This window comes from Pollachius pollachius, assembly GCF_949987615.1.
Source record: "Pollachius pollachius genome assembly, chromosome: 3".
Classification (NCBI taxonomy): Eukaryota; Metazoa; Chordata; class Actinopteri; order Gadiformes; family Gadidae; genus Pollachius; species Pollachius pollachius.
Genome location: NC_136936.1, coordinates 20058812 through 20086650, shown reverse-complemented (window position 1 = coordinate 20086650; position 27839 = coordinate 20058812). Strand labels below are relative to the sequence as shown.

At 50.1% G+C, this 27839-nt stretch overlaps 1 protein-coding gene across 10 annotated transcripts in view; it reads left to right on the top strand.

Annotated features, from left to right (window-relative positions):
- The window catches only part of phldb1b (pleckstrin homology-like domain, family B, member 1b), a 69653-nt gene that overhangs the window by 23797 nt on the left and 18017 nt on the right, over nt 1-27839 (top strand). For 7 of the 10 annotated variants that reach the window (XM_079732591.1, XM_079732588.1, XM_079732587.1 and 4 more), the window contains exons 5-10: nt 4663-4791; nt 9775-11270; nt 23722-24030; nt 25444-25608; nt 26149-26286; nt 27228-27359. In XM_079732591.1, the coding sequence (XP_079588717.1) occupies nt 4663-4791; nt 9775-11270; nt 23722-24030; nt 25444-25608; nt 26149-26286; nt 27228-27359 (2369 nt within the window). Of the gene's footprint in view, nt 1-4662; nt 4792-7663; nt 7775-9774; nt 11271-23721; nt 24031-25443; nt 25609-26148; nt 26287-27227; nt 27360-27839 lie in introns of those variants that run through there. The other 3 variants (XM_079732585.1, XM_079732584.1, XM_079732592.1) reach the window with 3 other exon arrangements.

The window sequence follows — 27839 nt, the reverse complement described above, 5'->3', positions numbered from 1 at the left end:
AAGTGCAAACGCATGCATCTTTAATGCCAAAAAACTACAGAATTACATTCAATAAATAAGCAACTTGCAAAAACATCATATTCATACCCTGGCACTTGATAGTCTAATAACATTAAGTACAAATGTAAATTGATGGTCAACACAATAGGACAGGCTCCAGAGGACAGGCTCTGTTCCACATCCTACGGACATGTCCTCAATCTTCTGTCCTGGGTCCCCAGGGGCCCGGGGCCCATGTGAAGACTCTTGGACTATCGTCATCATTACCAGCACTTTGTTATGGTACTTCCTGATTCCAACTCCTTTCCCTTAGAGTCATCTTCAGTAGTCTGAAAGGGACCACATTCTTCATTTAGTAGGACTTAGATTCACCCCACAATGTGTTTCAATGAGCTGGAGAGACCCAGGATCCATGCTGCTGTTAGTGCTTTACTAAAATAGTTTGGTGTTTTCACTACCTTAACATTTAAGGCATTTAGCAGACGCTTTTAACCAAAGCAATCTACAAACACAGACAGCGGAGTCAACCATGCAAGGCGGCAGCCAGCTCTTCAGGGGCAGCCAGGCTGAGGCGTCTTGCTCAGGGACACCTTAACACTCAGCTAGGAGCAGCGGGGGATCGAACCGGCAACCTTCCGGCCCATGCCGCCTCACTACTTTGCTAGTGCTCTGAAGGAGTTGGGGCTTGAGGAGGAAACAGTAACCCAGGCTAGGGTTTGCTGCTCTATAATCCAATGTCACCTATGGTTTGACAGGACAGAAAAACAGTCCTTGGTCCTTGTTGGACGTGCTTGTCGTCTCAAGCACGTCCCCCTCTCTGGGTGACCGCTGCGTATTCACCGCGTGTGTCTTGGCTCAGCAGTGTGTGGGTGATGAAGGGTCGTCCATCTTGGAACCATTCCCAGAGTGCACTTTTCATGATGACATGGTGGAGGCAGCTTAGTGTGAGCTGCTGGGTGACTTCTGCAGAGTGCTGAGTCTCCTCCAACCCACACACCTTCGGATCAATTTAGCTCATTGACCAGGGATATACTGATGAACATACACACACACACACACACACACACACACACACACACACACACACACACACACACACACACACACACACACACACACACACACACACACACACACACACACACACACACACACACACACAAAAGTGCCTCTCTCTTTTTGCCCAACCTTTGTGGAAATGTCTCTAAAGCTCCAAATTGTTGAATGAATTCAGTCCAACATGTTGGTGCAGGGTTGTGATGGTTTAATGATGAAGAAATGCCACATTAACACATCCTGTGTCGTACAATCTAGCTTTCCTACAGAATGTCATTTATTTTTCAAATCTAATCTTATATATTTATTTGTTACATCATTTCTGTTTTTCTAGGCACATACAGAAAAGATTGCATGAAGGATTGCATGATTATTTGACCTTAACCAGTGAACAGGCACCAGACTGTAAGCAGAACGGTGACTGTGTAACCTTTCTCCCCGTCGCTTGTTTCTAAATCGAACAGTGCATGTGTAGACATGGCTGGGCGTGATGACTACTGATGATCAGTCTCCTGTGATTCCCTCCACTTCCAGCGTCATGATGATGCGTAGTAGGAGCCTCAGTGTTAGGATTAGGGTTAGAGGGTTGTCATCAGGGCCCCCAGGCTAGGAGCCTCAGTGTTAGGATTAGGGTTAGAGGGTTGTCATCAGGGCCCCCAGGGTAGGAGCCTCAGTGTTAGGGTTAGGGTTAGAGGGTTGTCATCAGGGCCCCCAGGCTAGGAGCCTCAGTGTTAGGGTTAGGGTTGTCATCGGGGCCCCCAGGGTAGGAGCCTCAGTGTTAGGGTTGTCATCAGGGCCCCCAGGGTAGGAGCCTCAGTGTTAGGGTTAGGGTTGTCATCGGGGCCCCCAGGGTAGGAGCCTCAGTGTTAGGGTTAGGGTTGTCATCGGGGCCCCCAGGGTAGGAGCCTCAGTGTTAGGGTTAGGGTTGTCATCGGGGCCCCCAGGGTAGGAGCCTCAGTGTTAGGGTTAGGGTTGTCATCGGGGCCCCCAGGGTAGGAGCCTCAGTGTTAGGGTTAGGGTTGTCATCGGGGCCCCCAGGGTAGGAGCCTCAGTGTTAGGGTTAGGGTTGTCATCGGGGCCCCCAGGGTAGGAGCCTCAGTGTTAGGGTTAGGGTTGTCATCGGGGCCCCCAGGGTAGGAGCCTCAGTGTTAGGGTTGTCATCGGGGCCCCCAGGGTAGGAGCCTCAGTGTTAGGGTTGTCATCGGGGCCCCCAGGGTAGGAGCCTCAGTGTTAGGGTTGTCATCGGGGCCCTCAGGGTAGGAGCCTCAGGGTTAGGGTTGTCATCGGGGCCCCCAGGGTAGGGGCCTCAGTGTTAGGGTTGTCATCGGGGCCCTCAGGGTAGGGGCCGGAGCCTCAGTGTTAGGGTTAGAGGGTTGTCATTGTTCGAGGACCAAGCCTCCCCTCGGGACTCCAGATAATGAGTCCATTTCTGTGGTTAATCGAGGACATTTCAGGACGGGGTTAGAGCATGCTGGTGTCCAAACCGACCAATAGGATAATGGCTTGTGTTCTGGACTCATGCTTCCATTAAGATTCTGTAGGACCACTTTCAGACCCGAGGGAATAGGGTACATAACAACACACTCTTGGTAGGAAATGATGTGTGTGTGTGTGTGTGTGTGTGTGTGTGTGTGTGTGTGTGTGTGTGTGTGTGTGTGCGCGCGTGTCTGTGTGGAAATGTGCATCTTTTGTCGCATCAATATTGTGTGTGGGTGTTTGTGCGTGTGCCCGTGAGGAGAGGGCGAGCGAGTGCTCTTGATTTGTTTTGCTGACTCACCCTCATGTACTGATCCCTGATGGCCTCTCTCTCCTGTCAGTGATCACACACACAAACACACACACACACACACACACACACACACACACACACACATATATACACACACACACACACACACACACACACACACATACACACATATACACACACACACACACACACATATACACACACATACACACACACATACACACACACGCACACTCAGTGGGACCTATGGCCTGGCGGGCCTGTGGGTCATTGCGGGGGGGCGGGGTGGGAACAACCCAGAGCCGTCTGCCCTGCTGAGACAACAGCACGATAGAAGTGTCTTTCCACATTAGCATCAGAGCCAGTGATCCTCTGTGCGCGGGGTTTCCTCACGCTGAGCTGGAGCTCAGGGGACCCATGGAGGAAGGGTGAACGCATGAAGGCAGGTCCACTCCGCAGATCCATGGGTATTTCTGTATGTTGTGAATGCATGATTGTTTTGATCCTCGGAGGGAGACATTTGGAGGTTACTAGGGGTGCAACACTGATTTCATTAATAACCTAAGATTTCTGCACTAACATCATACAAAATAATTGATTATATGATCAATATCTGTAGAGATAGGTGCCAAGCTAGAATGAACCGAATTCCCTGTGAGTCTGCCTCGTTGATTCATCTAACCTCAGACTATGGATATTTCAATGGCTGTTTGTATTTGTTTTGTATGATGTGTGTTAATAGAGAATCATGTTAGAACTAGAGAGAGAGCGAGAGAGCGAGAGAGAGAGAGAGAGAGAGAGAGAGACTATATGTCATGTCGTTGATGATGTGACCCTCCCAGCGACAGCTCCAACAGTCAGCTGTTCTCAAACCTGCCCGTCATCATCATCTTGACTGCTGTACTTTAAGAAATCATTGAGATACTTTTCCATATTCCAATATCACAGCAGATTTTCTTTGTTCATAAAGAACTTTTGTTCCTCATGTCAGGGCCTTTGGAGGTGAGCAGGTGTGCATTTCCAAAGCATCCGTTGCCTTAATTTTGGAAATGAAAGCGCAGCTGATATTTATTGCTTCACGGGTTGCAATACACCTTGACAATCTTTGATTGACAAGTTCTTGCTTTGCTTTTTGTTTTGTTGTTTCGTGATGACTGACATCCCTTTTAGTGGGTTATCTTGAGAATGATCATAGCTGGAATACAAAGGCTAAGCGGTCTGCCAGCCCCAGCTACCCCTCTGTACAGGAACAGGGAATGGAGAACGCTGCTGATGTCACTGAGTGGCATTGGGCCTTTATTGCAGCGAGAGTAGAGCTATATCTCCTTCGCCTTTGTTGTCCACATTCTGCCTAGAGGTGGGCATTGTTAGGGGGACTAGCAAGAACTGACCGTACAGACAGAACTGACCTGCCGCTGGCTATCTTAAAAACACAGGCCTGACACCTAACAACACAGGCCAGCTCAGAGGGATCTGGATGTGCACTGGCATTCCACAAGTTGTGCTTAGTTGCAGTTCCATTGACAGCTCCTATTTTGTAGAGCTGCAATAATATCAAAATATGCCTTTTGAACCACCACAACACAATTGTAATATTGTGATAACATTGAATGATAACATTTAGAAATGATTATTATTAATGTGTTTATGATAGATCCGCTTTTAAAGATTTGAATATCAGGATGAGCAGACAACTGGCCAAATGGGGTTCTACAGAGGTTCTGTTCCAATGGGATGTGATGAGTACTTCCTGGTACTGTACCAATGGGATGAGTACTTCCTGGTTCTGTACCAATGGGATGAGTAATACCTGGTTCAGCTCCATCCTAACCCCCCCTTTCCGCGGTCTCTTCCAGGCTGTATGCTGTGTTTCGGCCAATCGTGCTTCTTCCGTTTCAACCACCCCCAGGAGGCCTACAGGATGAAGAGCATGATGCCCCAGGGGGGAAAAGGAGTCTCCACGCAGGACTACCAGCTGCACACAGGTACACCCTCCCTTCACTGGCCCTACGGCAGCACACAGGTACACCCTCCCTTCACTGGCCCTAAGGCAGTATGCAGGCACACCCTCCCTTCACTGGCCCTAAGGCAGCACACAGGCACACCCTCCCTTCACTGGCCCTAAGGCAGCATGCAGGTACACCCTCCCTTCACTGGCCCTAAGGCAGCATGCAGGTACACCCTCCATTCACTGGCCCTAAGGCAGCACACAGGTACACCCTCCCTTCACTGGCCCTAAGGCAGCATGCAGGTACACCCTCCATTCACTGTCCCTAAGGCAGCTGGATGTAAGGTCGGAGAACCGTTAAGAGCGAGCAGCAGAGAGCAGAGAGAACACCCAAACAATGCCCTTTCTCTCTCTGCCCCCTCAACCCCCTTACCAATCAGGGAAGAGATTCCCTGATTGGTCAGAAATGAGCCAGATTGGTCTAGATCTAAATGGTCTCATACAGAGGCAGCCACAGTCGACTCCAAACAAATATTCTCACAGCACGTTTTCCTCACTACAGCTGACCGCTAACTCTGCCATTCTCACACATTACACTCAATGATAGATCTTATCTTACCTTCAGCCCCTTGAGTCTCCTGGTAGATAGGGATATGGGAATGGTCACAGTTGGTTGCGTTGGCGTCAGCATAGGAAGGCGACGCCCAGCCATTAGCGGTGTGACCAATCACGTCTCAACCATGTGGAATTCAAGTGCTATCTCATCTAATACATTTTTTTTTCGAATACTTTAGGTTTTAAGAAATACTTAAAAAAGCTGTATAAGTAACCTGTTCTAAAAGACCTAAAGGACCTAAATGACCTACTTCACTTTTAATTAAATCATTCTTTGTGCCTTTAGGTTTCAATTCTGCTGAATACTTTCATCAAAGTAAAGAACTTCTATTTGAGTAGGCTTTTTCTAGACTCTTTCAACCTCTGCCAACTATGAAATCAATCAATTTAGTTGAGGCCCCAATTTCCAGACAACTGGAAATCGACAAGCTCTTCATCCAGTTGGATCTTTTAAAAGCTGAGCTGCACATGTGGCTTGCTTCTAGCTTAACTTGTGATCCGTCGGTTCCCAGCCCCGAGTACATGTCTGCTGGGACGAAATGGACTGAAAAGGCATGTATTGAGTCAGCCATTCTGAGAAGCATACATTGTGCAATGCAAGGAACAGAGGGTGTTTGTTTCAGAAGTAGTCAAAGGCCCAAAGGTACACATGCCCTCCCCGCTGAACCCTCCCTCCGACGGTTACATGAAGGGCTTAGGGGGTTCATAGGTCTGCAGCGGAAAGGGTTAGGCAGGGCGTCTTTCTACAGGTGTGTGTGTGTATGTGTGTGTGTTTGTGTGTGTGTGTATGTGTATGTGGGTCTGTGTGACCAGGCTCTGGGTAGCACCAGAAGTCAACCAGGCTGGTGCTGTGGGATGATAACATAATTTCAACTGTGTGTGTGTGTGTGTGTGTGTGTGCGTGTGTGCGTGTGTGCGTGTGTGCGTGTGTGCGTGTGTGCGTGTGTGTGTGTGTGTGTGTGTGTGTGTGTGGAAGCATCTCCAAGCCTTATACTAGTACCAATACTGCTACTGCTTGAACCTTCTGTTGCTGTTGTGTCCTGTTGATGTCGTGGGCGTAAGTACAGCACATGTCCTTATTGGGTGCTATGCACTGACTTCCTTAGTAATTACTGCTCTTTGTAGTTTAGAAACTCACCATTTCCCTCAATTATGCATTCTTGGGATGAGTTTGGAAACGCCCTGTTCCACTCCAACGCTATCTAGAGCTCCGGTCAGCAGGCCAGAGGTATCTCCGTCTGACAGGGCTACAGCTCCTGGCCGTGTACTGTTATGGTTGAGAGCTTGGATGAAACATCAATACAATTGATCCCAGAACCCCCTGCTGATGGCCCAGCGTGGTGCCTGCGGTGTGACAGGCAGAAGACTCTCTTCCCCGGCCCATTGAGCTCCGCCTCCCACAGATCAGACCTGTGTCCTGGGCTGCTTTTTAGCACGGATGGCAGACAGCTCTGTTGGCGTACGGCCACTGCTTTAGCTCCACTAGGGGCTTCAAATAAACACTGGCAGGGTGTCGTATGTAGACAGTGGCTATTTATAACGCCCTGCGTCCTCTCGCTATCTGCTATCTTCCACCGGCCACAGCGCCTCCTCCCTGCAGCCCCTGCCCTGTGGACCATGAAGCTGCTTCGTGGTCGCTGTAAGACCTCCCTATATCTACCTGCAGCCTGCTGGAGATGGGCCCAGAGGAACGGCTAGGCTAGGATTAGCCTAGCCATGCTGTCACACCATTGTTTGTTTGTGAAAAAGTGTCTCTTTAACAGAGAAGGTAGAGGCCTACAGCACCAGGAAGTGGAGGAAATGTAATAAACAGATCAATTAAAACACACAGGAGATCTAGTTGTAATTAAAATGTCTCTTGATTTCTAATGTTTTGATTAAAAGCTGTACTGAAAAAGCTGCTAAGTACAGTTTTATTGAGATTGTATCTCAACTGTGTTATAATCCAATCACAAGCTAATTACCATTATGTTTAAAATCAGTAGAATCTATTGCAGTCATGGATGTTACCTCACTTAATGTTTTCTTTCGAAACAATTTAAATTTTAGAATATGGATTTCATTGATTTATTCCTCTCAGAGGGCAATAAATATTTTTTCAAATACAAAATAAATCTTGGCTAGATGGTGTGTTGCTTTAAGGGAGTCAGCAGCACTGGCCCTTTAAGACCGCGGGGCGCCCACCAGGGAGGAGGGAGGGAGGAAGGGGAGGAGAGGAGAGGAGAGGGGTGGGATCTGGAGGCGCTGACGTCCACCGTGGAGGAGGGAGAGGAAGGGGAGGGAAGGGAAAGAGAGGGGAGTGATCTGGAAGCTTTGGCGGCGCTGGGCTCAAGAAACGTACCGGCTGAACACCACTTCTTAGAGGTCTGGTCTCCCTCAGCGCAGAGCCTACAGATTCGGCCACAGTAGGTTCCCATTAAAACCCAGTAAATTCAAATGTAAAATGTGCGGGTTTCACTCCCATGTCATAGCAGGTGTACCACACCGGAATTGACCGGGTAGCTCTGTTATTCCTTCATGTGGGTAGCCTGTCGTTACCGCCGTGTACCTGAGACCAGCGGCACCCTTTGCGATGACATCATCGAATCCGCGGTCCGTGCTGTGACTGTCCGTCTGTAGGACCACGGGGCCTAGCCCCCCGACAGGACCTAACCCCTCGAGCGGACCTAGCCCCCCGACAGGACCTAGCACCCAAACAGGACCTAGCCTCCGGACAGGACCTAGCCTTCTGATAGGACCTAGCCCCCCGATAGGACCTAGCCCCCCCGACAGGATCTAGCCCCCCGATAGGACCCGGGTTACTGCTAGACCCAGGACGGATCGCTATCTTGTGTCATTTCCGTTTAGGCATATTGCTTCCTCTCGCTGTCAGTCTGTGTGCCCTGCAGGCTCCGATATGATGAGATATGAGGAGAGGAGCAGAGCTTGGCGTAAACAATCCCGTTCCTGCTGAAACAAGCACCGGGCTTTACATGTCTTACACACAACACCTTTCATCCCTTTTTATTGACAAAATACTCCTTCACCTCTTGTTGCGCCTATACTATCATATCTGTCCCGTGTTTGAGCCCCAGCTCTCAGGTCTTGGCTCTGTGTGTTCGTCTGATTGCAGCCTGTTGTAAAATCTTGCGTTCAGACGTAAACAGGGTTTGGGTCCTGTGCCCCGAAGCCTTCTGGCTGATGGTCCCACGAGGCCCTGCTTCAATTTTTTAATCTGCTTTGTTGACATTAGAGAGAGCTTGTTAAGATTAGATTACCCAGTTTGCGTCCTGCACTCTCGGGACACACAGTAATTGGGTTAGGCGGCACATTTTCTCCTGATGCTTGTCTTCCTCTATCTGTTCATCTCCTTATCTCCTCTGTCCTTCCCCTTCGTTTGCCTTCCCCAAATTATTCTCACTTATTTTTATATCCAGTACAAGGAAAACTGAGGTTCTTAAACTGCTGGACTTCCCCCTGTATAGTTCTCTGTAAATGACTTGCCCATCCAAGAGTTTATAATGCAACTGTTATCAGACCAGTTGGCTTTACAGTTGGTTATCGTGGCACTGTGTCAACAGAACGCCCCCCTTTGGCTGCCCCGGGACACTTCAAAATGTTTTAAGAAACATCCAGACCCCTGTCAGCTAAGACTGCCATAATATTTTATTGATCTATTATGTTACTGCAGTTTCTCGTCACACACACACACACACACACACACACACACACACACACACACACACACACACACACACACACACACACACACACACACACACACAGACCATCTGTTTTCAAATGTATTAAAATGACGAGGCCCAAAAGAAAATGTCATCATCTTTACGATTTAGTGCTGTCCCTGTTCCTGCTTTCAGCTCAACTGGACACCTTTCAATGCAAGAATTTACTTGGGCCGTACTTTTTCAGCAATATCAGTAATGCGCCTTTTCTAAAGTTATATTAGACAATTTATTACACAGCCTACTTTTTAGCTACTGCCATCATCAATTTGGATGTTATAAAACAACACAGATAGCTAGTTAGCTAGCAGCTTCAGCCCCCGCTCTTCTGCTGGTCACATGAAGGGGTGAGGGGGATGAAGGGGTGAGGGCGGTAGAACTGCAAATTGTGTGTGTTAGGGTTAGACCGTTCCATTTCATTTCATAGGGGGACTTAACCAAGTGTTTATAAATAAATGTTATATAATATATATTGCAGTGTTTTCCCCAGCACTGTATGGTTTCGGCGGCCGCCTTAACAACAATAGGACCCCGCCTTGACTACCAATGTATAAAAAAATATATATTATTCGATTTTTTTATTTTTTTTTATTTATAATATCAAGATAAATAATGCATCGGTAATACTGTTCACAACAGCTGTAGCTAACTGTGGGTAACTGTATCTCTCTCTACCCCACCAGACACAGAGAGCCTGGTCAATGGGAACCACCGGCCGGGTCCCACCTATCCCCTCCCAGCTCCCGGAGAGAGAGAGCAGTCTGAACACAGTGCCATCGTCAGCTCCATCGAGAAGGACCTGCAAGACATCATGGACTCCCTGGTGATGGACGACCCGCCGGCCCCCTCGTCCTCGGGGTCCCGGGGGCCTCCCGAGACGGGGCGTTCCATCGCCCACTCCCCCCTCTCGCCCCTGCTCAACGGAGGCGGGGGCTACCTGCTCTCCCCGCCCACCAGCCCCGGGGCCATGTCGGTGGGCTCCAGCTACGAGAACAACTCCCCGCCCTTCTCCCCTCTGTCCTCGCCCTCGGCGGCCAGCAGCGGCAGCTTCACCAGCCCGTCTCCCAGCGGGGGGCCCCAGCAGGTCCAGAGTTCCACTTCTCTGCCCCCGGTGCCTGTACGCTCCTCCAGCTACAACCACAGCCCCCAGGCCGCACCGCAGCCCAGGACTGGACTGCCTAGTTGCAGTAGCGGTGGCAGTGTGGTGGGGCAGAAAGTTCAGGAAAGCCCCAGGCTTCAGAGGAAGGCCCTGCTGGACGCCCCTCCAAGCCCCAAGCTTGGACGCAGAAGTGCCGGCCAAGATGGCCACGAAAGCCCCCGCCAGATCCGCCTGCTGTCCTCCACCGAGTCTCTCACCAGCCACAACGTTGTGCCAGGCAGCCCCCGGCACATGCCCAAGTTCCCCACCTGCTCCTCCCCGTCCCCCACTAGCCCCCGGACCAAGGTGGGCATGGGGCTCCAGGAGCGTCCCTCCAGCCCCACCAGGCACCTAAACTCACAGCCAATGAGGGCCTTCCAGCCCCCCCTGGACCCCATCATCCACATCATCCAGGGCTCCCCGGGGCTCCAGCCACTTCCACAGAGCCCCCGCTCGCTGCAGCCGCTGGAGAGCCCCCGAATGGCTCGGCGAAACGCCGAGCTGAACGGAGGAACTTGTGGGAGCAGTCTTCGAGAGCTGCCCCCGCTCAGTCCCTCCATGGCACGCAGGGGCTTCCCTGTGCTCCCTGGGGCCCTACCGGGCACCCCCTCCGGCCTGAGGACTCCCGACAGCCCCTCGGCTCTAGGGAAGCTGGTACCCGGCAGCCCCAGGCTCCGACACAAGACGGCGTCCACCTCAGACGATCCGTTTGGAGGCCGGGGGTTCCGGACCCGCAGCCCGTCGCCCACCTCCATGTTGCCGGTGGACGGGTTCTCCGGCGGCGGGGGGAGCCTTGGGTCGAGGAAGGCCAGCTTCGGGAGCTCCCTGACCCCCGCCTACAGCCTGGGCTCCCTGCCCGGCTCGTCTCCGGTCGCCAGCCCCCGCAGCCACAGGAAGAGGTCTGGCGGTGGGAGACCCCACCCGGGCATGAGGGAGCGGAAGAACAGCATCTCGGAGATCAGCGACAACGAAGATGAGCTGCTGGACTACCATCGGCGGCAGCGAGAGGAGCGGCTACGCGAGCAGGAGATGGAGAAACTGGTGAGTGTTCTTCAGCTCTTCAACCGTGTACCGTGTTCTGTGTAACGCTGCCAGGGAGTCTCCGTGGCAACGGATGATAACTGCGTATTGGTTTGACCCCGTCTCAGGGTTCAACTGGTCCGCAGTCATTGCCTCTTGTGTGATCAAATCTCATTTGGAGGAGGAAGGAAGTAAAAAGCAGAATTTGTCAGCCCTTGGGTGTAGCACTGCAGGTGGAACGGGGCACTATTCCCGTTGTTATGTTTTGATCGATGCTTTGTGTTCTTTTGTGTTTTCAAAATAAACCCACTGCAGCTGCAAACTGCAGAAGCAGCATAGCTAACTATTCATTCCCACTGTTTCCCACCCTCTGCAGTAATAGTTGCATACAGGGGACACAGTGGCACTTGTTTTTCAGCCACTGCATGTGTATTCATCTATTTTTTTACCCTTTTCATATGAGGTTTTCAGTGAAAGATCTTAAAGATACTTTAGTTTCCACCTAAACTTAAAGGTTGGGAATCGATGAGCTGTTAGGTTATGGAAACTCCTTGGCTTGAGCAGATGAAGCTTTCAGAAGTTTAAGTGTTTTCCTGCAGTGGCCACTGGCCAGTCTACACAGTGTTCACTTGACACCTTTCCAGAAACTTTTTACAGTTGACTCATGCTGGCTTTGTTTGTGTTAATAGCCAATTAGGTGCTTACATATCCCTGCCTCCAGCTACGTGATTGGTCGAAACCAATATGAGGCGAAATAAAGTTTGATGTTCACTCACATCAGACCTAAGATAGTGAATATAAGGAACCACATGACCTTTCTGCTTGGTGCTTTACACTTGAAATCCTTCCACCTCTATTGTTGACGACTGTTGAAGGCAAGCGAGTGCTGAAGAGCAATAGCTCTGCTTCAGAATGTTATCCGTAAGCTCCCTGATATAAACCTCTCCCCCTGTTCGGAGTATATAGCATTTTGTCGTTTAACAAACTTTAACCTTCATCGTTATGAGTCCATTCTGAGGAAAACATTGACATCAGATGTCTGCAAACACCACATGAATTATTTAAAGCTGCAATTTTGGCTGGCCCGCTCAGTTTTGAAAGAACTCTGTTTTGATTGAGTCTTCATGGTTCTCACACACTTGGATCTATAGCAATGAGTAGTCAAACAAATACATGAGCACCATGAGGATAAAAATGTCTTACAGCATCTGTAAGATGCCCTTTATAGGTCCAGGTAATCTGCTGGCTAGGCCTGCCCACAGGTGTGGTACTGCAGTGTTCTGTGCTTCTAACAAACCGACTCGTACCTCCTCCACCGCGACGGGTGTGGCACCACTGCCTGTCATTAGTCACAGACCAATCCCTTTTGTAATATCTTCCTCTTTTCTTTTGGTGCCCTGAGGCAACAAAATTGGCAATAATAAACGCCCAAGACTTATTGTGACAATTAAAAATACTAAATGATAACAAACCTGGAGCAGCCTGTTTCCATGGAATCTACAAACATGGAGCAGTCTGTTTCCATGGGTAAGGAATCTATTTAGAAAACACTCAAATAATATGTAACCATACATAGTGGAATGAGATACAGATTGCACACTGTTTGGATACAATATTGTTGTGATATTTTAATATGGGTTAATAATCTCTTGATCTTGTTATCATTCCTAAAATAAGAAGCTACATGATTGTTGTGCGTTAAGGGAAATAATAATACCTGTGCTGAAATTTGCCACCGATATTTAAAAAACGTTTTAATTATTTAAAAAAAATAACTGGTTGGTAGAGGCGAATTTACTTAATCTTGAGGACTTTAAAATTGTCCTTGACATTATGTGGCTAGTTTTACATCAAGTAATGATTATCTCCCACTGGGAGGGACTGTCTGTTTTCACAACCAATAGACACTTTGGCATGGAGGTCTGGGCGGAATGTAGAGCGCCTGTGTGGAATCTAGCTAGCAAGGCTATATTTACCTTTGTAACGTAAGCCCTGGGCCTGTGAGGACCTGGACCTCTGGTCCCCAAACCTCCCCTATCCCTGGGCCTGTGAGGACCTGGACCTCTGGTCCCCCGGCCTCTCCCTGTCCCTGGACCTCTGGCCCCCCGGCCTTCCCCTGTCCCTGGACCACTGTTCCCCCTGCATCCCCCTGTCCCTGGACCACTGTTCCCCCTGCATCCCCCTGTCCCTGGACCACTGTTCCCTCAGCCTTCCCCTGTCCCTGGACCTCTGGTCCCCCAGCCTTCCCCTGTCCCTGGACCTCTGGTCCCCCAGCCTTCCCCTGTGCCTGGACCTCTGGTCCCCCAGCCTTCCCCTGTGCCTGGACCTCTGGTCCCCCAGCCTTTCCCTGTCCCTGGACCTCTGGTCCCCCAGCCTTCCCCTGTGCCTGGACCTCTGGTCCCCCAGCCTTTCCCTGTCCCTGGGCCTCTGGTCCCCCAGCCTTCCCCTGTGCCTGGACCTCTGGTCCCCCAGCCTTCCCCTGTCCCTGGACCTCTGGTCCCCCAGCCTTCCCCTGTGCCTGGACCTCTGGTCCCCCAGCCTTCCCCTGTCCCTGGACCTCTGGTCCCCCAGCCTTCCCCTGTCCCTGGACCTCTGGTCCCCCAGCCTTCCCCTGTCCCTGGACCTCTGGTCCCCCAGCCTTCCCCTGTGCCTGGACCTCTGGTCCCCCAGCCTTCCCCTGTGCCTGGACCTCTGGTCCCCCAGCCTTCCCCTGTGCCTGGACCTCTGGTCCCACAGCCTTCCCCTGTGCCTGGACCTCTGGTCCCCCAGCCTTTCCCTGTCCCTGGGCCTGTGTGGACCTTTGTCTCTGCACCACCAGCCTCTGGTCTGCAGGCCATGCTGTTCTCTGTGCTGCTGTTTTTCTGCTTGCCAGGTGTCACGCTATAGTGCCGATACTGTAGCGGCCCAAATGAGGAAGCACAGGGATGGGCATCAACTACTTCCAAGATAATTCTGTGTATTTGCACTCATTCATGCATTCAGCTCCCCTGTCATCTCTGTCCTGACGTTATTAGGCCAGCAGCGGCGCTTTAGACAGAAGAACTTGCTCAATATACCACTGTGAGTTAGAATCACCCAAGGGAACAGAACCTGCCATGTTCTGGACCCTCCTGGCCCAAGGGCCCCCTTACTGTCACCAGCAGGTCGGACCACTCGTCACAACCTGCTTATTGATATGCAACCATCATGGTCCAGCTCTCTGGCAGCCCCCCCGTACAGGGTCTGGACTCTCACTCTGGGACCTCATGACCTCTTGATCTCTCACTCTGTGATAGGTTACTGGGACCTCATGACCTCTTGATCTCTCACTCTGTGATAGGTTAGTGGGACCTCATGACCTCTTGATCTCTCACTCTGTGATAGGTTAGTGGGACCTCATGACCTCTTGATCTCTCACTCTGTGATAGGTTAGTGGGATCTCATGACCTCTTGATCTCTCACTCTGTGATAGGTTAGTGGGACCTCATGACCTCTTGATCTCTCACTCTGTGATAGGTTAGTGGGACCTCATGACCTCTTGATCTCTCACTCTGTGATAGGTTACTGGGATCTCATGACCTCTTGATCTCTCACTCTGTGATAGGTTAGTGGGACCTCATGACCTCTTGATCTCTCACTCTGTGATAGGTTAGTGGGACCTTATGACCTCTTGATCTCTCACTCTGTGATAGGTTAGTGGGACCTCATGACCTCTTGATCTCTCACTCTGTGATAGGTTAGTGGGATCTCATGATCTCTTGATCTCTCACTCTGTGATAGGTTAGTGGGATCTCATGACCTCTTGATCTCTCACTCTGTGATAGGTTAGTGGGATCAAATCATCCCTTAAAGCCACTGCTCACGCCGCTCTCCGTCATGGTATCTGGGTTCACGGTATCTGGGTTCCGTTCACGGTGTCCCCCTGCTGGCCTGGACATTCATGTGTCACTCACACGGAAGTGTCTGTGTGTGGTCCACCTCACGTCTGGTGACTAGGTCCAGCTTGCAGCATCAGCCTGGTCTCTGCAGGTGTTTGCCAGCTGGGGTTCGGGATCAAGAGGATAGTTGGACAAAAGTTGAATCCACCTTTGACTATGACTTTGTGTGTGTGTGTGTGCGTGTGTGTGTGTGTGTGTGTGTGTGGGTGTCCTTTCTTTACATCCTCTTTGAAGATGACTCTGTGCCTGCTGGTGTTTGACTGTTGAAGATCATCTCACAGCAGAGGATAAACAATAGGACTATTTAGTCACGTGAAGTTCATTATTCTTGTAAGTCCTTAGTCCCACTTCTAGTCATAAAAAGAGCTTCACAGGCCACTTTCTAAGACCCCCTAACCCTGGCCCCCCAAAACGGTCAGACTCAAGGTGTTATGGATGAAGACTCTTTGGGAAGCAGGAAGAGGGATTCCCCCTTCGGGCATGGGGTGCGGACACAACAGAACTGTTCAGTACAATGGGTTGTGTCAGTAGAGACGTAACAATGAACCATCGTCTCCTGTCTTGCCAGGCTGCATTATGTGGGATCACCACTAGAGGGGGCTACCTCCCCACACAGTTCGTAGCGGGGAATCCCCAATGCTCTGCGCAGCAAACCGTGGAACAGATCCTTAAGACTTACAGTTCATATCTTGTTATCCTCATAGGGGGATTAAGACTGTGTGCGTGCATTAATGGAACGGTGGCCATAACGTATGATAATACTGTTAGATGTATCTGAAGCGACAGAACCAACAGAGGAGATTTGAATAAATGATCAGGCTGGAATCGTCCATCTGATTGAATGCTAAGAGTGAACAGTATATGCCATGATCTGTGTATATTAGGGGTGTAACGATACACGTGTTTGTACCGAAACGTCACGGTACGGGCACTTCTGGGTGGTTACAGAGTTTGTGGCGTAAATGTGGCGTACATAGTGTTTATATGGCGAATGCTTGTATTGGATGCAGAATTTAATACTTGAAGTCGGAGTTCCTCCCGGACCGTTTAGCCAAAGTATACTACTCCGCAGGGGCGTAGGAATGAGTTTAACATTGGGAACACATATCGGAAACCTGACAGATCCGTTAATGGTTTGAACAGAAATATGTCATAAATTAACTACACTGAAAGAATTCACAAATATATTTTATTCTACTAAAAAGATACATTTGAAAATGTAAAGGAAAACACATTTGGAATGGCAGTAATGAACTGATAAATAGCAAATCAATTCTTTAATTGCACGCACAATCATCCAGTTTTTTAGAATAAGAAGCGGTGACAAGACGCTGTGTTGCGCTTTCAAAATAAATCCCCCGGTATAATTTTTAGGTGGGACAAATGCGCCTGTCTCAAATATTGGAGGGGACACGTCCCCTCCGTCCCCCCCGGTTCCTACGCCCTTGCTACTCAGACTCCGTAATCCGACTCCGTAACTACGGAGACCCCTCGAGCATTCGCACTTCTCCGTCGGGATGTATGATACGCAATGCAATTCGCCGCCCGATCAATCTTATATGTTGACTACAAACCATGTAAGTAGCTTTGTAAATAAACTTCAAAAGCATTTCAAATCTTATTTGGTGTTTTATTTGTCCTTAATGTGCAAAGTAAACAATGTACAAAGTAAATAAGGTGCAAAGTCAAACTGGAGAAGTGATTCCGTAAATGATTTTGTTAGAGGACCAATCACAGCCCTTGTCTCCTTTGCGGCGAGGGATTGTTGAAAAATATTGGATGCGCACGTAAGCTACGACAGGCTCTCCGGATACAAATAGAGTGCTCCATGTCTACGTACAGCACTTTAACATGCATACGCATTTGAAACGGCAGGTGTTACTATCACCATCACTGTGAATTATTTTTTTTCCCCTTAACTATGAACCGTAACGTCCTGTACCATACAGTGACATCAAAACCAAGGTACGTACCGAACCGTGACTTTTGTGTACCGTTACACCCCTAGTGTATATAGATAAATATACATTTATAGGCCGCATTGCCTTTCTTGGAACCCACCGGCAAAGTTCATCCCACATCAGGAAGTCCCCACACCTGCTGGAACCCAGGACTACTCCCCTTTTAAAGCCACACCCCCCCCCCCCCCCCCCACCAAAGCATTGACATAGTTGTAAAACACACCTTTCTTTCCAACTGAATCTGGGCCCAGTGGACTTTCACACGAGGAGCCGCAGCCATAAACACACCCCAGTGTCATTCACACTACCCGGGCAGCACCTTCCCCTATGGACCGGCACCAGGGGCCGAGGGGCTGTGGACCTGCCCCTTTGATCAGAGCGAGCCCAGCCCGGGGTCAGGACCTGGGGGCCCGAGGTCAGGGCAGGGACGAGGGCCTGGCCAGAGGAAGGCCAGCTGTTCTCAGCAGTTTGGCGTCGCTCATGAAGGTAAACTCTACTGGCTGCTTCCACTGCTCTATCTAGAGGGATTCCTGGGACACTCTGCCTTGTAAGGAGGTGCTGAGCCTGCTGCAGGTTGTGTATGTGTATACCTATATCTATCACAGTGCGCTGCACTTTATCACCAGTTGTGACTTTGTAGTTCCTCTGCCCTCTGGTCACTTTGACTACAGTTATTACAGAACATTGTTACATTAGCTCAACGCGTTGTTCACAAACAACATGGAAAAAATTGGTTTAAATACTTCACCGCATCCAAATAGAAACTAAATTAATCGATCCTTCATTCCTATATGCGTGCCAGCGATATAAATTGCTGGGCTTAGAGTATAGTAGTTTGTCTGGTCTCAGTTTTATTTCTTGGTCTACGACGTAGACCAAGGGTTGAACTGCAGGAGTGGAAAGTAAACATCTGCTATGTTTGTTTAAGAAATCATAACTACTATTGTTGCAGTCCACCATTCAAAAGGTTCCATGTAGTATTCTTGCAGCGCAGAGCAATTCGCCACTGCTTGTTCATCATGAAGCTGTCAGATCAATGTGGATTCATTGAATAGATAGACAAGAGCAGCAGCACCCCTCCTCTCTGTAGAGTCTAAGAGAGCAGAGACAAAACAAGAGCTAATAAAACATGAGCTTCCAGGTTGGTCTGGTCCTCATCTATCAAAGTATCCTCCTTGGAATCCATTGTTTTGGACAGTCTGTGGCAGAGCATCCTGAGAGACGCTCTCAGGGACTGTGGCCATCACCCAAAGGCCTGTGAGGGCTAGCAACCACATTTGATTAGTTAGATGCATTTTGAGTGTTCTTTTAAGCCATATTAGAGACTTATGGTTGAACTGAGATGGGGAAGAAATGCAAATTTAAGAAAAGTTGTGTAAGATGTTCCAGAAATAATTGGAAGCCTTTGAGCCTCTAGGCTGTCAGCATGGCCTTTGTCTGACAGCTGGGGAGCTGCTGTCTACCTGGCACTGGGTACATTGACCCAGTCTGTTAGCCCTGTCTGCAGCCTGCCAGACAGACAGACTCATGAATAATCATCAACTGCAGGAGGAACAACACAAAGCAAGAGTGCATGCCATTATGAGGGGTTGTTGACTTATGCACGTCAGCTTCCAGATTCAGGAAGATTTTATTCTACGCCTCAGCACCTTTTTAAGACCACTGTTTAGTTAGATGAATGACGTGCAATGGCAGCCCAGGCTTGTGCATTCCTAGTTGACTAATTATCACAACCACTTTGAACCTAAGCAGAGCATTTCCTGCTGTTAATCAGCAATCGTCTCTGATATTTTGGGATGTTGAAAAGGGCTATGTTGGTGATCAGTGGAAGACAATCCACGGGTCATACATCTGGAGAATAGGAGGCCTCCTGGGCTGAAAGGGCCTAATAGGCGGGCCATTTGGGGCCTGTGCTTGCTTCCTAAAGGAGGTGGCAGAGAAACTGCATCACCAGTGCCAAGTGGAGATCAGTTCAAGGTTAGCTCCGAGGACCAGCGTGATGGACGAGAGCTCGCTCTGTTCCTCAGCAGAGCTCTGCATCGCCTTATGATAAAGAAGAAGATTTAAACCAGTCATGCTGCCTTCTGAGAGACATTCTACCCTTCTCCACTGGGAACAAGCCCAAAGCCTCTCAGGATTAAATTCCATCAAAAGGGGGCTCATGTGTTTCTCTAACCCATTTCCAAACATGGGTGCAAGATGTTTGCCATTCCCCGAAATAAAAACGACCAAACATTTCTTTGGATAATTACTTTTCAAGTTTAGGATCCATGGTTTGTGGTTTGGATTTGTATACTATTACAACATTTGATGAGGAATTCAAGTTTGATTGATTGATATTAGCACATGCACTGCCAGCCATGTGATGGATGGAGGGAGGGGCGAAACATTGCAAACACCACAAGATGGTTATTGTGAGGCGTGAAGGGCACATGATGTCAACCTCGACAGAACAAGGACGAGCCCTCCAAGGAGCCAGTCTACTCCCGAGGAAGGCCTGAATCCAGACCCTTTCTTCCACCAAGCCAGGATTTATAAAGAACATAAAGAACTCATGTGGTTGGGATTGAAATGAGCTGCCGGACAGTACTTTGTTTAAATTAATCTTGGTTTGTGTAGTCTGAACCCTCACACTTTATGGCCTACTCATTTCACTTGCTTGGCATATTGCAAAATAAAGTTGTTGAATGAAGATTTATGTGTGTGTGTGTGTGTGTGCCCTGATATCTCCAAATTGTGACTTACTTTTGGCCTTATGCCCCCCAGGCGTCTTATGGAGCTGCTGCTTCAGCGAGACTTTCAGCGTTTTGAAGCTCTGTTATTACTATTCAGCTGCTGACTAGCCATCTGCACATCGTCTTTAAACCACACCTCAGTATGAGAGTGGCTGAATGCTGCTTAGCGGTATGTTTCACTGATTGTGCCTTTTAAATGGGGCTTTTGAAAGTGTTTTCATAGGAGTGGGATAATTAGGCTCAACATCATGACTACAATGCAGCCAGATCCAACCCCCAGCATCGTTATTCATGTGGGAGTCTTTTTCAATGTGCAGGTGTGAGCATGATGCCAGATATATGTTTGCACATGTGTGATTCATCATTGCGGTATTCATACTTCTTCGTATTTAAATACAATATCTTATGAATAAATGATTTTCCATTGAGCCCATTGAAGCAGGTATTTGGTAAAGCAACACAGTTTCAGTTAATCATTGTTTGAGATATCTGCTTCCCAGATAAATGGGAAGCAGAGAAAGAAGACTGCTGGTCAGTCCTTAGACCATTACATTGAAAACACAACTTGATAACGATCCATTGCATTTTCACTGTTCCAGTCAGCTTAAGGGGCTGGCTTGGTGGGGGACTAGGGAGGTGCAGGCTCACTTGGGAGGTGCAGGTTCACTAGGGAGGTGCAGGTTCACTAGGGAGGTGCAGGTTCCCTCAGGCCCCTGGTGGGGGACTAGGGAGGTGCAGGTTCACTAGGGAGGTGCAGGTTCCCTCAGGCCCCTGGTGGGGGACTAGGGAGGTGAAGGTTCACTAGGGAGGTGTAGGTTCCCTCAGGCCCCTGGTGGGGGACTCGGGAGGTGAAGGTTCACTAGGGAGGTGCAGGTTCACTAGGGAGGTGCAGGTTCACTAGGGAGGTGCAGGTTCCCTCAGGCCCCTGGTGGGGGACTAGGGAGGTGCAGGTTCACTAGGGAGGTGCAGGTTCCCTCAGGCCCCTGGTGGGGGACTTGGGAGGTGAAGGTTCACTAGGGAGGTGTAGGTTCCCTCAGGCCCCTGGTGGGGGACTAGGGAGGTGAAGGTTCACTAGGGAGGTGTAGGTTCCCTCAGGCCCCTGGTGGGGGACTAGGGAGGTGCAGGTTCCCTCGGGCCCCTGGTGGGGTCTAGGGAGGTGCAGGTTCCCTCAGGCCCCTGGTGAGGGACTAGGGAGGTGCAGTTGGGCTGGTTTGGTAGGTGAATGGGAGGTAAACGGCTAGTAAATGGGAGGTAAACAGGAGGTAAACAGGAGTTAAGCAGGGATAATAAGGAGCCGTTTACAGCCCTGGGCTACAAAGCACTTTACTATAACCTTTTGAAGCTTGGCTATATAGACGGGGCATCTGACAACCCTAGGCTGATTGGCCGAGATGTTTATTGGGTCTGCTTCAACAGCTAACAAGAACACACTGTGTCCTGCAGCGCCTCGGTCCTCTCTGTGGAAACTCTCTAAGGGGACCAGCTCACCATGTATCCAGGTCCCAGGAATGTAACAACCAAAACATGGGGACCACTTTCCCTGGTCCATCTCACAACTCACTGGAGACTCACAAAACAACCGACTGGAGAGAGCTGGCGCTGATGCCCGCTAATGAAGCTCCTGGAACACATGGGAGTGTGTCGGCGCGGGGACGTTGATCGGAGCTAACGCCAGCCCGATTTGAAGGCCCCATCTGGTGCTGAAGTAGATTTATGCTGCGCCAAAATTCATCAAGGAAGATAATTCATGGCATAAAATGTGTGGATCCTTCCCACAAGCAGTTCCTAGTGTGCTGATAAGTGTGCTAGCGGAGCGCTTCTGTGGGGGCCTGTCAGCGTGTGGTTTGGGGATGCGCAGACACATGTTTGGACTAAATGGTGTGTTGTATGTGCCTGCGTGGGGCATGTCTGTGAGCAGCTGGTGACTTCCCAGCCCAACGTTTGAAGCCTCTTTGCCTCTTTTTTGCTTTTTTGTGTAACCATTGTCATAGTAACACCACTGCAACTAACACTGGGTTCAGGATCAAGCTGGGGGTCATGTGGTCACTGAGGGGTTCAGGACCAGGACGGGGGTCATGGAGTCACTGAGGTGTTCAGGATCAGGATGGGGGTCATGGGGGTCATAGGGTAATTTGGGGGGTTTCCACCACAGTCTGCTGCTGTTCCATAAGATGGAAGTAATTTTGTGTTGAGAACAGGAGGTAACTCTAATATCTAGATTCTAGAGTTGTTGTAGTTCATAGCATGCCCCAGTGTGGTTGCTTGTGTTTGAAGACACTTTAAATCACAATTCATACAATGTCCATACCATATTGCGTCTCTATAAATATTGGATAACGATATTTTAAGCAATTATTGCAATGTAATATTTAGTGTGGTTTAACACAGTGTTTTAGGCTCTACAGCCCTGCCAGGATGTTTGATGATGTTTGAACAGAAGAGAGTTGAGGCAGAATGACTGTTGGAGGATACGCTACAGCAGCCTTTGCTGGACAGTTCAACCGTCCTTTTGGCTTGCGCTAAGATAACATTGACATTTGTGTCTTACATGGCCAAAAGGACCATCATAACAAGTGCTAAGTATTGTGGGAACAAAGAACCCTGATTCTAGCATGAATCACATTTTCCTCCCCCATCCCTAGCTAATATCAGTCTTAATAATTGCAAATCAAAATCCATGTCACGCAGTGCTGGCTTCCACAAAGGACTTTGTTAAAGGTTCATCAAAGTCAACGTTCTAGTAGCTAAATTAAGGCACTATGAAACTATCGAGTAGTTTCAAAGTGTTGCGATGGAGTTGTCCTAGAGTTGTGGAGCTTCTGAACGTGACGCCCCCCTCCCTCCCTGGCCCCAGGCTACTCTCACATCTCTGCTCCACTCCCTGGCACAAGGGCGTGTTCCACTGATGAACAGTTCTTTCTGCTCCCTCATTAACCTCCTCTTTGTGAGTGTGTGGCCATCTGAACCAAGGACTCTCTTTATAATTCAGTGTTTATATTATTATTAGTATAAGGGATACACAGATTACCTTTTATAAGGCCAAATCCAATCGTTGATCTTTTGAATGTGTGATCAGCCAATCCGATACCGATCACCCATTCGGTTTTGTAGTGAGATATATATTTATTTATATTTGTATATATAGGCACATATATTAATCAGAGTATTCTCCTGATGATCATTATGTACCGACTTTATAAGGGCTCTTAGTTTGCACATTACAAGCGCTGCGTAATATGCAAGCTACTGTTTTTATTTATTTTTGCTCAGACCGGGGTTCCAGCTGAGGTCAGGAAGTCCAGCATCCACATAGCTTTGTTTTGCTTCTCATCGTAGAAAGTATGTTAACATGTCGTTACGGTGGCTGTTGACAGGGAGCACGCTGGTCTGGAAGCTAACTCTCATTGATGCAGGATGCCCACTGTTTGTCCAAAAATGCATAAGAGCAAATCACGTGACCTCGGTCTCTTTGGATGAGCATAATCCATCTTCCCAATTGATTTTCATATTTTTTTATCGAAAGTGACCTGCATATGAGGTTGAATACAATATGACAAATGACTGAATGCAATCAATATTGCGGACAGCAAATGTTGCTTTCTTTACTTTTTCTTTTCATTGCTCATATTTTATCGAATGTCCTTTCATGTTGTCACACCCAGAGCCTTAAGAAGGAACCTCTCATTTCTGTCTCCTCCATTCCCAAACCACTTGAGGGAATTCTCCCTTAATGCTCTTCAGTACTCAGGGGCTTCTGCCGTCATGGAGTCCCATTGGACCGCAGCCTTTGAGCCCTGTGACGCCCTGACTCTTCCTTCTCCTCTTCCTCCTCCTCCTCTCCTCCTCTTCCCCTCCCCAGGAGCGCCAGCGCCTGGAGACCATCCTCAACCTGTGTGCAGAGTACAACAAAGGCGACGAGTACGACGGGCCCCTGGAGGCCCCGCCGGCCCCGGGCGGTTCCGGGATGAGGGCGGGCGTCCCCACTGGAGACGGCTCCGCCCACCGGGGCGCGGCCTCCGTCAGCGCCGGCTCCACGCCCGCCATGGCGCTGATGACGCCCATGGCCCCGGGGTCACACCTGGCCTACAATGGCAGGCCGCGGGCGGGGAGGGAGGAGGAGCACTTGAGGGAGGAGGAGGACAGCAGCACCGAGAGCACGCATCAGGAGGTGAGGAGGAGGAGGGAGGGGGAGGGAGGGAGGAGGAGGACAGCAGCACCGAGAGCACGCATCAGGAGGTGAGGAGGAGGAGGAGGAGGGAGGGGGAGGGAGGAGGAGGACAGTAGCACAGAGAGCACGCATCAGGAGGAGGGAGGAGGAGGAGGAGGGAGGGGGAGGGAGGAGGAGGACAGTAGCACCGAGAGCACGCATCAGGAGGAGGGAGGAGGAGGAGGAGGGAGGGGGAGGGAGGAGGAGGACAGTAGCACCGAGAGCACGCATCAGGAGGTGAGAAGGAGGAGGAGGAGGGAGGAGGAGAGCAGCAGCACCGGGAGCACGCATCAGGAGGTGAGGAGGAGGAGGAGGAGGGAGGAGGAGAGCAGCAGCACCGGGAGCACGCATCAGGAGGTGAGGAGGAGGAGGAGGGAGGGGGAGGGAGGAGGAGGCAGTAGCACCGAGAGCACGCATCAGGAGGTGAGGAGGAGGAGGAGGAAGAGGAGGAGGGAGGAGGAGAACCTGAGGGAGGAGGAGGGAGGAGGAGGAGGGAGGAGAAGGACAGCTGCACAGAGAGCACACATCAGGAGGTGAGGAGGAGGAGGGAGGAGGAGGAGGGAGGAGGAAGAGGGAGAGCAGCAGCACAGTGTGCACGCATAAGGAGGAGGAGGAGGAGGAGGGAGGAGGAGAGCAGCAGCACAGAGAGCACGCATAAGGAGGTGAGGAGGAGGAGGAGAGAGGAGGAGGAGGGAGGAGGAGAGAGGGAGGAGGAGTTTGTGAGAGGGAGGAGGAGGAGAGAGAGGGAGGAGGACGAGGACGAGGGAGGAGGAGAGCAGCGGCATGACGTCCAGTATGCACTTACCCAAAGACAGTGAAAAAGGCCCAGCAATCTCCAGCAACAACTCGTCAAACCAGCTCATTAATGCGATGAAGATATCGATGGAGTTGCCTCAGTTTGTTTGTCCACGGAGGCTTTAACTTGTTCAGCGCTGGCTGCAATGCGAACACGCATTGGAAAACGATTTATTCGACCTCAGGAGGTCCTCGGTAGTACAGACTTAACTCAGTCGGTACCGTGAAGAGTTCGCAACCCAACCTATTAATTCGTAGATTTGAAATCTCTGCCAACACTGTGCAGTAGGAGGGCAACAGTGTTCACCTGTGTGTCTCTGTTCTGTAACTCAATTCATGTTGCTTTACTTATTTTATCAAAGTTTATTTACTGTATGTGTATCTTTATATCAATGCACTTCATCCTCACCTTCTCTGTCTGTCTCTGTCTGTGTGTGTGTGTGTGTGTGTGTGTGTGTGTGTGTGTGTGTGCTTCTGTGTTTCTGTATCTCTCTCTCCCCCTTGTCTCTATCATTTGTCTTGGTCTTGCTATCTCCATTTACAATCTCTCCCCTCCCTCCCTCCCTCCCTCCCTCCTAGCAGGAGGCCCCTGCAGGGCGGGAGGAGCTGGTGTACCGGGAGGAGGAGCGTCTGGAGGTGCTGTCCCGGGTGGAGGAGGAGCGTCTCCAAGTGCTGTCCCGGGTGGATGAGCTCAAGGCGCGGCTGACAGAGCTGGAGCAGCAGCTCCAGGAGGCCCGACAAGAGGTCAGCCTGCTGCCTCCTCCGTCTCCTCACATCCTCAAACACATCACATCATACAGCTTGACGTAATGCAATAAGTCCACACGGTTAGAAAAACTGCTTCAACAAGTAAGCAAAACACAACGTATACTGCATGAATACAAATTCAGGCCTACGTGTAGTTCATGACATGCGTTCATCTTTTGGGGCAGCCAGGCCAGTGCTCAGGCTGCTGGCCGCTACTGTTGGAGAGTGCATAGGAAGGAAGGAAGGATGTCTGTCTGTCTGTCTGTCTGTCTGTCTGTCTGTCTGTCTGTCTGTCTGTCTGTCTGTCTGTCTGTCTCTGTCTGTCTGTCTGTCTGTCTGTCTCTCTCTCTATTTACCTCTCACTCTCTCTCTCTGTCTCTCTCTCTGTCTCTGTCTCACTCTCTCTCACTCTCTACTGTTGGAGAGTGCATAGGAAGGAGGATTCTAACGCAGCGGTATCTACCGTACGCTGAGCTGCGTTCAGGACATTCAAGGTGTTTGTCAGACCCTTGACAGAGTGCTGTCTCCCCTCTGCAGGCGGAGATGGAGCGCGCCCTGCTGCAGGGCGAGCGGCAGGCGGAGCTGGACCAGATGGAGGCGGAGTCAGATGTCATCACACAGCTGCAGCGCAAGCTGGACGAGCTGGAGAACGCCGTGCAGAGAGAGAAGGACGAGGTGAGGCGGCGTGGAGGAAAACACGTGGTGTTATTCCTGGTATTTCCCTGGTTTTTTCCCTGGTTTTTCCCTGGTATTATTATTACTGGCTGAGCAATGTGTTACTCCATTTTCTCAACCATGGCCGAGATAACCCCCACTACGAGTCTCGTTGTGGAAGTACCAGAGACGTCAGACAACCCGACGCAGTCTAGTCTTTTCACCAAATGGGAGCTTTAAGCAAACGTGTTGCGTGTTATGCGCCATAACAGTAACAGCAGAACAGTTAAATAACAAAGAGGTGCACAACACTTGCGTTATAGTGTGTGTATTCACACACACACACACACACGTGGCGCTCGCAAGGTCCTAGCTCATTGTCTCATTGGCGGGCTTAATTCTCTGGGCGGGCAAAGCAGAGAAAGGGGAGGTAACATGTCCCCGTATGACAACATACGGGGAAAATTGCAAATCGGCACGTCTGAGCTTTGTTTATTCAAAGGCAGAGCAGGATACCTAGTGCTCGTCTCCTAACGCCAATTCTAGCTAATTGGGGACTATAGGCAGTCTAGGGGAACTCATAATAATGTTAGAAAACCTCATAAAGTACATTTTCATGCCATGGGACATTTAAATTAACCTACATCTCTCTCGGCTCCTTTTGAGGGTTTTCTGTCTCATTGGTTTTCAGGTTGTTTTGAACTCTGCTGCTATATGTCTCTTTCTCGGTTTGTCTCTCTACCAACAACTAACCAGCATCAGTTTAACCTCCTTAATCTCTTCCAGCTCTTCCCTTTGAAACTGGGCAACAATCTAGAGGCCATCCCTGTCTCTGCTTGACTTTGCTCACCACACGTTCCACATGAGCGATGGGGAGTCTGAGTGTGTGTGTTTGTCTGACTGAATTTCTATGTGCGTGTGCGTGTGTGTGCGTGCGTCCGTGGATGTGTGTGTGTCTCTAGGAGCGAGCCTGTGTGGAGGTGGAGCGGGCCGCTCTTCAGGCGCTGCAGCGGGGCTACACTGAGCTGCAGGGCCTGCTCCTCCACCAGGGCCCCGGGGCCCGGAGGGACCAGCTGATGGAGCAGCTGAAACGGGTGGGTGGAGAGGTTTACACTGCAGGTGTAAAAAAGGCGTAGCTGCGGCTCCGTCAGCTGCAGCTCCACCAGCTGCTTAGCCCTTGGTGCCAGTCTACCCGTATGTGGGCTGTACCTTTTTGAACCCTTTAGCAAGGCAACACAACGTTCAGAGCGCCAAGCAGCTTACCTAGATGAACACGTACTCATACACCTTCTGAGCCCCTCACACACTGCCAAATGCCTCCCCACACTCCTGGAGTCTGCCCACCTAGTGCTAAGCCACTCCCATACAGACAGGCTTTATGGAGAGCATGAATGGCTGTTCTCCCTGGTGGAGCATGGCAGCCCTGCGGCGGGTACAGTGAGCTGTGTGGGCGCGCTGCTCTCCAGTACACGATTCATTTCCGGGGGTTTAGAGTCTGCTGTTGAAACGGGGCCTTTTGGATTCGGTTCAAGCTGGGGGTAGCTTGTTTTTACATTTGCCACAGCTCCAAGAAT